Raw genomic sequence first — 11659 nt, forward strand, 5'->3', positions numbered from 1 at the left:
TTTGAAGACATGGGCTCTCTGATGTAGGACACAGACACTGTAGTGTGGGAAAAGGAAGAGTGAATTCAAAGGTTTAGGATCCTGCCTCTCATCCTGGAGAGGTCTTTTTCTTTTTTTTCATGCTTTATTTATTTTTGAGAAAGAGTGAGAGAGAGAGAGAGCACGCATGAGTGGGGGAGGAGCAGAGAGAGAGAGAGACAGAGAATCCGAAGCAGGCTCCGGGCTCTGAGCTGTCAGCACAGAGCCCGACGTGGGGCTCAAACTCACTGACTGTGTGATCATGACCTGAGCCAAAGTTGGACACTTAACCGACTGAGCCACCCAGGTGCCCCTCATCCTGGAGAGGTCTTAAACAAACCCTCAAGTCTACTAAAATAAAGACCGGCAGCCAAAATTAAACTCCTAAAAATGGGGGTAAAAGTTAAATATTAACAATAAATAATACCATCTTATGGCTCCCTTACCTCAAATTTTAAACTCAACCAATACAATGAAGGCAATCTGGCACCATGGCCAACAGTGCAGATCCTGGAATCAGAACAAATCTGGGTTTGAACCTCAGCCTTGCCACTTACTACTAACTTGTCTATGGTAAGTTAACTGCTCAGGGGTGCCTGGGTGGTTCAGTCAGTTAAGTGTCTGACTTCAGCTCAGGTCATCATCTCATGGTTGGTGGGTTCGAGCCCCGCGCTGGGCTCTGTGCTGACAGCTCAGAGCTTGGAGCCTGCTTCAGATTCTGTGTTTCCCTCTCTCTCTGCCCTTCCCCCCACTTGTGCTCGCTTGCTCTCTCTCTCTCTCAAAAATAAACATTTAAAAAATGTTTTCATTTAAAAAAATAAAAAATAAAAAAGTTAACTGCTCAAGTCTCTGTTTCCTCACCTGAGGAAGGTGAGTAGAGTAGCTCATAGAATAGCGATGAAAATTAAAGAAAATAATACACATCGAGTACGTCGTACACAGCCAAAGGATTCAATTCCAGTTGTTACGGTAACTCTATTCCTTTCCATATGCTATTCCCTCTGCCTGGAATACTTCCTCCTCTTGTGGACCTGGGGAATTCCTTCACATTCATTATAACTCATGCCCTGTGGTGTGTTCTCACCTCTTCCACCTGCCAGGGGCAATCAGCCTTTCCCTCATTTGTGTTACTGAGAAGACATGTATGTTAATTCTCCTTATCAAAGGATACTGTAATTGCTTGTTTAAACAGCTGCCCCTCCTCACTGTGAGCACAGTCCATTTCTTCTTCGCTAAATCCCACTCTCAGTACAGTACACATTGTAGGTTCTCAAATATGTTTGTAGTATGAACTGAATAAACCTTTGAGTTCACTCTACAGTCAACCCCTTTGTTTTCTACATTAGGAACGAGGCCTACTTATTAAATATTCCATTCTTTTTTATCAAAAGAATTGTCCCACCAAAATAATTTAAACCAAAGCATAATTAGTATTGATGATATTACAAAAGGCAGTTATCTGAACATGAATATCTACAGATACAGGCTCTCTAATGAGAATATTCTTATCTAACATTTCAAGTTTTTCTTGGGAATTGTAAGCTGATGTGATTGAAAGGTCTTAAAAACCACGGTCAGTAATTGAAAATGTACTGCTTTTGTAATAAGGAACAAGGTATTAGAATTTTAAGGATAGAAAATAATCATAAGAATACTTAGCATATATACGGAAATTATTACTGTATAAAGTCTTTTCACCTGCTTCTTCTAATCACCTTGTGATAGTGAAAGCAGCTGTATTCCTATTATATGGAAGGTCATGTATAATCAATAAACACTACAGAAAAGATGTAAATCTGTTTTGGCAGCTTTGGTGGCCTTTATTGTGGCCATTAAATCCAGACTTCAATAAAAGATGTTATTATTATTATTTATAATTTTCTATAGGGCAAGAGAATATACTGATAGATCTACCTTAGAGTAAGACCAGAATTACCATTCCCTTTAAATAACTTACTACCAGTTTCTGATGACAGTGACAATACATGGTCTTAAAAAGTAAAAGACACTTTGTAAGAGAAATTGGAAACAACAAACATTAAAATAAAATACCTCAATGCAGACATGATGCATTCCTCCAGCCTTGTTTCTCTGCAGAAAACCTGCAATTGGGCTGTCATTTCCCAGTGGATGAAGCAGTTCCATCTTGGTATTTTCCAGGTTGACAAAAACAACAGATACACCATGCTCAGGAACAGGGACCACCTCACTTACCTGGGCCCCCAGAACATTCTCATAAAATGCCTTGGCTTTTTCTAAGTCTGGCACTGCAATTGCTACATGATTGAGTCGACCCAGGTTCCACACAGGACCTGCCACTTGATGCGAGGACTGTGATGTGGAAAGAGCTTTTACTTTCGGAGCTGAAGTCTGAAGTCTGGAAAAAAGCCCTGAAAAATTGAACAGCCATTGATAGCCTTCTTGAGAATTGATGGATTTATAAAATTAATTAAAAAAAAAAACTAAATGACTAATACATATAAACATTATTTATATACATATTCTGGTTTTAATTACTGATATTAAATTGGGGAGTTTAATGGAAAAATGACGTCAAAATTACTCACTCTGCCATGAAACAACTGTCTGGAATTAAAAAACTAATTGTGAGCTTTTTAGATTTAAGACAAAGATGGCATTTTTCCTAACAATTTCTATTTATTGATAATACTTCAAGGACAGCTACATAGCATTAAGAATGACTTGCAGGGCACCTGGGTGGCTCCATGGGTTAAGTGTGTGACTTCAACTCAGGTCATGATCTCGCATTCGTGAGTTTGAGCCCCTTGTTGGGCTGTGCTGACAGCTCAGAGCCTGGAGCCTGCTTTGGATTCTGTGTCTCCCTCTCTCTCTCTGCCCCTCCCCCATTCACGTTCGTTCTCTCTCTCTCAAAAATAAGCATTAAAAAATTTAAAAAAAAGAATAACTTGCTATTCTCTGTATTTCACAAGGGGTAAGTTTGAAGCTGACAGGGACACAATACTCATTTAATGATGAGAACAAGCAATTTTCTCCTCTACCTATAACCAATTTTTTGTCTTATATTCTGCAATATGTATTAAAGCCATGCCCATTACAGTGCTCTTTAATAAGATTTTATTTTAATGATTACTAAAGAAAAGAAAGACAAGCAAACATTAAGAGGATCCTTAAACTTATGAGAATTCCCTCTGAGACCAGTTTTTTCTTATTGTTTCTTTTTATAATTTTGAAGACGAGAAGAATTGCTTCTGAATGTGAAGAAACTTCTTTCATTAAGAAACTGAAGAGACCTATAATGTGTCCTCCCTGTGGATTACTGTTTCCCCAGTTCCCAAAACACTGGACTTTAAGAGCCAGATTCTCCCCAAGATGAAAACTGTATACATATATGAGGTCTAAGAATAATCTTGTAAAACTACATCACTTAATTAAAAAAAAGTACAAAATAGCATATTGAAGAACACATATTCTAAACAATCAGGTTTAGCTCTTAATGGAAAATACTTTAAATAGTACTTAGTATCACAGAGCTAAAAATAGTTAATTCCTTTTTACTGAAATTTTTGATAACAAGGAAATTAAAGTAACACTACTATAGACCATAGACCTTGTGGGGAAAGGCAGTCTCATATGTTAACCCCCACTTAACCACAGAAGGATGAAAAGTTCCTTGGCAAGAGATAAAGAGCCCACACAGCCTGTGTATCACACTGTGCTGGGAATATCTTTCCCTCTTCCAGACTCAGTGAGTGCTCTTTTGTCTCAGTTTAACGTGTGTGCATCATAGGGCAAACCTGTTATAGCGGTCCTCTGCAGAGAGGGAACAGGGTTCTTTGTACTGTGACACAAGAGGGGCGTGCGCAAACTGTCCTGCACTGACCACTGGGAGAGACCCATTGGTGATGGTGGACCAAACCCACCATTAAAGATAATCTTGCCCTATCTCATTTCTATGTAAGTAAAGCATTGTTCCATCTCTGATGGACTCTGATACCAAGATGCAATGGGCAGAAGTGTTTAGATTCCTCCTCTGGGACTGGTAACCAGTGCATGGTACTCTGCTTGACAAATGTGATGCATCATAGGTCAGCAGAAGGCAAAATTCCACCTAAGATAGTCTTCTGGTATGCTCAAGCCTGTATTATTGGTTACTGAAATATCCAAAGTTTGTCATTATCAATAGGTTGACACAGCCCAGTTCTATGGACTCATTGTATTATGAAATTCAAGCGTATGCCAACTTAGTAAGCACATACATAAATGTACAATTGAAAGTAAATTTCATGAAAGGCATACCTAATCCTCAAAGATGTGATGCGCTCTGATATTTTCTACTCTGTTGTATTTTATTTCAGTTTTTAAAAAATTCTGGTACTACCTACCAAACATCTACCTTGTTAAGTTTGTTGTATAGATATTTGATGTAAAAAATATAATACAGTGCCAGACATATATAACAGGTGCACAACAAATTCAGACATTCTTATTGTTACTGACATACAATAATTGTTTGCTGAGTGGCATGCAGAAATTATCTCAAGGGCACAGTGGTAGTGAATTTTTAAAATGCTAACAACCAGGACACCTGGGTGATTCGGTCAGTTGAGTGGCTGACTCTTGATTTTGGCTCAGGTCATGATCCCAGGGTCGTGGACTTGAGCCTCTCACTAGGCACTGCATTGGGCATGGAGCCTGCTTGGGATTCTCTCTCTCTCTGCCTCTGCCCTTCTCCCCTGCTTGTGTTCTATATAAAATTAAAATTAAAAAAATGCGAACTAAAAAATCATTGGTCAAACTGCTCTTTCCTTCTTTCTTTGCATCTCTACTATCTGTGCATTTTACAACGAAAGTTCGATACAGAATGTGTTTGTATTATAAAAAACAAACAAACATGGTAGGTAGGGCCAATGAGCTTTAGAATAAAATGGATAAGTCCTTTGCTCTGTGAAATTTTAAGAGTATGTCAAATACGGAGCCTAGGTATTTCTGAATTGTCCTTACCAGTATTATCTCTACAAGAGATGGGGCAACTGGTATTTCCTTGGCAGGCATCCTATTACTTAGCAATGGGACATAAAGAAATATCAAAGGAACAAACAAAATGTCCAAGCAAAGGTAAAGTTTTACATACTATACCAGTTTTTGGGGGGACATTTCTAAACCTCTGGCACTGAAAAGGAAGTCCAAGCAAGCCATGTCATTAGGGGCCTCAGTATAGCCTGTCTTTCTCCATAACCACCTTACCATTTGGAAATGGGAGAAAAGGAAAAAGTTTATTGGAATGACTGATTCTGTTTCTTTTTAATAGAACATAAAATGAATCTTCACTCTATGTTAGGAAAAATAAATAATAACATCTTTATGTAATGTAAAAGTCAAGACTTTGTGGCTCTACAGGCTTATCTTATCTCTAGAAATGTAAACTAGTTTGAAAAAAGAAACATCACTATATTGGTTTTATTTGAGCCTTAGGAATAGAGTAAAAATAAACACAGGGATGCTGGTAAGAATTCAATAATTCTATGCCACATTGGCATAGAGATTACTTAAATAAATTTTTTAAAAATGAAGGGTTAAAAACATAAAAATAGCCAAAAAGCACATTAAGATCCTCAATATCATAGCCATTAGGGAAAAGCAAATCAAAAACACAACAGGATACCATTTCATACCCATAACAAAACCTGTTGATGAGGATATGGAGAAATTGGAATCTGCTTTTTACATTGCTGGTAAGAATGTAAAATGATAGAGCTGCCATGGAACAGTTTGGAAAACTCAAAAAGTTAAATATACAATTAGTATATGACTCAGAAATTCCACTCCTAGGTACCTAAAATAATTGAAAACATGACTTAAACAGAAACTTGGACACAAATGTTCACAACAGCACTATTCCCCAATAGCCAAGCAATGGGAGATGATTCATAGCCATACAATGGAACATTATCCATACAATGAATATGAAGCAATGATACAACATGGATGAACCCTGAAAACATTATGTGAAGTGACAGAGTCAGACATAAAAGGTCATATACTGTATGACTCCATTTATATAAAATATCCAGAATGGGGAAGTCCACAGAGACAAGAAGCAGGATAGTGGTTGTCAAGGGCTAGAGGGAGAAGGGAATGGGGATTGACTGAATTGGCATGAGATTTCCTTTTGGGGTGGGGAAAATGTCTTGGAATAAATAAAGGTGAAGGTTGCACAACATGATAAATGTAATAAATGCTGCTAAATTGTACATTCAAGAATTTTGTGTTATGTGAATTACCTTAAAACAACAACAACGGGATGATGCTATGGGCAAAATGTGAAATCCTGTAGACCAAGCAAACTGGAGCAGGAAACACGGAATAAAGGGGTACCGTGATATAGATCCTTGTAGACACTTAATAAAAAATGATTTCTGAAAAGTCTGTGGACCTTTAAGAAGTTATACTTTCTCCTTTGCCTTTGGCAACTTTTATTTTATTTTAAAAGGTTTCCTTTTAAAAAAATATTTATTGTTTATTTTTGAGAGAGACAGAGAACGAGCAGGGGAGGGACAGAGAGAGAGAGAGAGAGAGAGACTCTGAAGCAGCCTCCAGGCTCCGAGCTGTCAGCACAGAGCCTGACACAGGGTTCGAACTCATGAACTACAAGATTAAGACTTGAGCCAAAGTTGGACGCTTAACTGATTAAGCCACCCAGGTGCCCCAAGTCCTTGGCAACTTTTAAAATATATTTTTATTTAAGGTTGACCTCTGACTGGTTGGAATTTACAAGTGTAGCTTTACGTTTCTCTGTCTTCCATCTCAGAAAGGTACAACTGCATTACTTTGAACTCTATAATGTGTAATTTGTGACTATTCCACATAGTTTCACAATAAACTACAGTGTACAAATATATGAATAAATACAACAGATATTTAAAAACAGGAGCGTTAAAATCCAATAGGATTGCAAAGATGAGTATCTACAGATTTATAAAACAAATGACGTCCACATATCAGGAAATGTGATATGCAAGAAATAGATATGTTACCAAATCTGGTGTGTGTGTTAACTCTGACTCCTATCTGTCCCTCAATATGGCTCTTGCTAAATACTGTTAGTGCCATGACTTAAAAATAACATTGCATTTCCTTCCATCCATTTATTTCAGACACCAGGCTTTCCAAACATTGGCTCCAAATAAGTAAAGGTTTAGTTGGAAGGGTCTATACTCAAATGGATTAATGGTTCTTACTGTTTAAAGACACTGTATGTTAAATTTGTACATAAAGTTTCACAGAATTGTGACAATCACTTGTAATAAGGTCTTGCTAACATCTTATTGAGATATAATTTATACACTATAAGGATCACCCATTTGAAGTGTACAATTCAATGTCTTCTTACATATTTTCAAAGTTGTACAAACTTTACATAATCTAATTTAGAACATGTAATAAGTTGTTAAGTCTGAACGTTTGCATATCTTGTTCGAGGAAATGTAACACATTTAGAAAGCCAATCATCATCAGAAGTGCCTTCAAGATGGTTGGTAAGAAGACCGCATATTTTGAGCATTCAACAAGTGGATTTCACAGTATCATATAATATTTTTGACCTATTTAAAACTATGGTCAGGAATAACTTTTTATTCATCACAGTCAGCGAACAGACCATGTTTCTGTTACCCCACTTACACATGACTCCATAATAAAAGTAAATGTCTCCTCACAGTCCTATAACTTGGCCACTGTTGTCTCCTAATTGGTTCAACTTCCATTTTTAAAACTAACCTTTTCATGAAGCCAATCCTTTGCAAGCCAAACTGGAATTTACTGTGTGTGCTTGACAGCATTCATTTTTCTGAGCTTCTCCTATTTTTCTGTGAAGTATTATGTTCCTTAAAGATGGAGTCATAACATAAAATTACCACATGATCCAGCAATCCCACTACTGAAAACTGGCTTTTGAAGAGATACTTATATATCCATGTTCATACATGTATTATTCACAATGGCCAGAATGTTGAAATAACCCATGTCCACTGACAGATGAAAATTATAAAATGTGGTGTACACTTACAACGGAATATTTGTCAACCTTAAAAAGGAATGAAGTTCTGACACATAAGTGTCATGCTTTAAAAACACGCTAAGTGAAATAAGCCAGTCACAAAAGGATGAATATTGTATAATTCAAAAATATTATATGATGCTGTGAAATCCACTTGTTGAATGCTCAAAATATATGGTCTTCTTACCAACCATCTTGAAGGCACTTCTGATGATTGGCTTTCTAAATGTGTTACGTTTCCTCAAACAAGATATGCAAAGGTATAATATTGTACATACAGCATGTGGAGTAGTCAAATTCATAGAGAGAAAGTTTTACAGTGGTTGCCAGGGGTAGGGGAAGAGGATAATGGGGGAGTTATTGCTGAATGGGTATAGAGGTTCAGTTTGGGATGATGAAAAAGTTCTGGAGATGGATAGTGGTGATGGTTGCACAATACGGAAATACAGTTGACTCTTGAACAAAATGGGGGGGTTAAGAGTGCCAACCCCCAACACAGTTGAAAATGCACATGTAACTTTCGACTACCCCAAAACATAACTGTTGACTGGAAGTCTTACTGATAACATAAACAGTTGATTAACACATGTTTTGTACATTGTACGTGATGTATATACTATATAGTCTTACAATAAAGTAAGCTAGAAAAAAAGAAAATGTTATTAAGAAAACCAAGGGAGAGAAAATATACTCACAGTACTATATTGGAAAATTGTGAGTGTAAATGGACCATGCAGTTCAAACCTGTGTTGTTCAAGAGTCAACTGTATTAAATGTCACTGAACTGTACACCTAAATATGGTTAAAATGGCAAATTTTGTTATGTATATTTAACTATGATAAATGAAAAAGTGGGGTTATTTACGGTTGAAGCATCTGAAATAGGATAAATCAAAGCCAGCCTTTGCAGAATACTGTTTTCATTTTACTTTTCTCTATGACAAGATGTCTATATAATTTTTTTAAAAAAAATGTATATTAGTACTCAGTCCTTGCAATAAATGTATGACTTGTTGGAAGTTACATTCCCTTCCTCTTTTTAAAAAAAATTTTTTTTAATGTTTCTTTACTTTTGAGAGAAAGAGAGACAGAGTATGAGTAGGGGAGGCGCAGAGAGAGGAAAACACAGAATCTAAAGCAGGCTCCAGGCTCTGAGCTGTCAGCACAGGGCCTAATGCGGGGCTCGAACTCACAAACCATATCATGACCTGAGCTGAAGTCGGACACTTAATTGACTGAGCCACCTAGGCACCCCATCAGTTTGTCATTTTCTGCCTGTAAGCACTCAAGTGCACTCAGAAGGATCCAGGCCACATCACAGGCCTTACAGTCGTCACTACTGCCGTAAGAGTCAAGCATGGCAGCTACTTGGGTTCACAAACTACATGCTTCTGTTGCCACTTCATCTGTCAACCACAGTTCATACCTTGATTAATTGTGATGCAACTGTATTCCATGGGTTACTAGCATCCTACCACCCACCTTTGGCAAGTTCAGCACTGCACTCAAGGTTAAGAGCATGACCAAACCAATCCCCAAATCCGGTCTTTAGGGGTCTACCTCCTAGGACCACTCCCAAGACCAATTCTGTCATAGTCTAGGTCTAATCAAGAGGTAGAAATGACACATTGTTAAACAAGGAAAATCTGGTAAAAGGAATGATTAACTATGATAAAACAGTAACTGTGAGATATAAGGAAACTCTGTGTGATACCTTAGAGCTGAGCAAGAATACTTGAGGGACAATCTTGGAAGGGGTTCAGACTTTATGGGAGAAGGTATGATTCAGCCAGCAAATAGCAGACAAGTTGGTGGGTTTAGGCAGGCCAGAGCTGGTTGAGGGTTGTTACCCTCCAGAGTGCAGGCAGGGAGCAGGCGATTGGCAACTGATGGTGTGCAGTGGGAATTCAGGCACTGGCAGGGGCAGAAAGCCTTGAGAGTGTGCAGGGCGTGCAGAGGGGATGACAGTGCAGTACACAACCCTCCAGACCATGACAGAGTCCAGGGTGTGGGAGCTGGATCTCACAAGCCTGGATCATGACCTCAGCTGAAATCAAGACTATGACGCCCAACCAACTGATCCAGCCACCCAGGTGCCCCCAGATGGCTTTCTCAGAGATAATGAGAGATGACTCTTTATCTTATGATTTTTTTTTTTTTATAAAGGGTTACTTGCAATTGTGTGTGAGCTAAGATACTGTTTGTATTTTACCAAGGAGAGGAAGGACAGGCTAGGAAGGTGTGTTATTGTAAGAACCTGAGAATCACCTATTAATTAGATTCATTTCAACAAGGTGTGCTCAGCCTGTTACAATATTTTTTCATGTATACACATTACCTCTTTAAACTGCTAAGTGCTGAGAATTAAAACTATTAAGGTGCACTTCTTTGTATGTGGCTCGTCACTTAGCTCTGGTGACTTGCATGATAAATGCAAAAGAAACATTGTGACTGGTAAGAAAGACTACAGTGATCGATAAAGAACTGCTTCAGTTTGAGACGGGACTTCAAAGGAAGACTAGAACTGTAAGTTTGGACACAGCACTATCTAGCAGAGAGGCCTAACATTATTAAAGATTCGTCCCCTTGAACACTTTTTGAAGGTTGCTAAGCTGAAGGCTTCAGGACAAATGTCCAGGAGTAACTCTGAAACATTACCACTTGGCACTCTTCCTAACTGGGAATTTCAGATTAAGGGAAATAGTGGCCCTCTGATGAAGGAGAAAAAAGAAAAAGAGAAAGAGAAGAAAGTGGGTGGCCTGGGAGTCAGAAAACTTGAGTTTCTGTCATTACTGATTCTATCCAGCTTTTTTTTTTTTTTAATGGAGGTGGAGAGGACTCAAGCAACCTGCCAGATCCGTCTGCCTTTATCTTTCCTGTTTACATACAAGATAGTAAATATATTACTTCACGAAAGGAAAAACACTCCTTTGGTATTTACACAACTGACCTCCAAGTGTTCCCAGCAGGACACTGGAAGTACTTGGGAGTTCAGTTTACGTTTTTTTAAACTACTTGCCCTTCTTTCTAGTTTCTCCCCAATCTCTTATGGTGCACTGTAAAGCTAAAACTCACTGTCCCTGTTGCATTTACCTCATCTACTTCTGTCCCGGCCTTGCTGTCAGTCCCCTTGGGCAGGTTCCCTCGCCTCTTTGGGAGCCACCTATAAAGAGGGGCAACGTCAACTGCACACACTTCCCAGGGTGGCGGTGAGAATCAAATACTATACGGAAACCCCACGCTAACCGGAGACATTCCTTGGATATACCTCCTGCCCACAGGTGCAGACAGAGACCACGGAACGCGCCTCCTGGGGGGGTGGGGGAGACAGAGTGCAGAGGATGTGGCTGCTCTGGCCACCCGCCGCCTCCTCCAGCCCCCGGCCTCGCGTCCCGCGCGTCCCATCCCCCGGCGAACCCACGAGGTATTCACCTACTGCGCCCGAAACAGCCGCCACCGCCTTCAGTAGGCTCGCCATTTTGGGAAGCGACCCACTCTTTCCCGAGGTGCGTCAGAGTGGGAGAGGAGCTCGGGCGAGGGGCAGGGCAACCCGACCGGGGGCGGGGCATACGATGATGGGGGGGGGGGGCGTGGCGAGCGTCG

At 39.2% G+C, this 11659-nt stretch overlaps 1 protein-coding gene across 1 annotated transcript in view; it reads right to left on the bottom strand.

Annotated features, from left to right (window-relative positions):
- MCEE (methylmalonyl-CoA epimerase) overlaps nt 1-11597 on the bottom strand; it is a 28723-nt gene extending 17126 nt beyond the window's left edge. The window contains exons 1-2 of the mRNA XM_007095869.3: nt 11489-11597; nt 2071-2408 (exon numbers count right to left, since the gene is read on the bottom strand). Of these exons, the coding sequence (XP_007095931.1) occupies nt 2071-2408; nt 11489-11534 (384 nt within the window). The 5' untranslated portion in view covers nt 11535-11597. The remainder of the gene's footprint in view (nt 1-2070; nt 2409-11488) is intronic.
- Nucleotides 11598-11659: the final 62 nt, after the last annotated feature.

Source organism: Panthera tigris, chromosome B3, assembly GCF_018350195.1.
Source record: "Panthera tigris isolate Pti1 chromosome B3, P.tigris_Pti1_mat1.1, whole genome shotgun sequence".
NCBI lineage: Eukaryota > Metazoa > Chordata > Mammalia > Carnivora > Felidae > Panthera > Panthera tigris.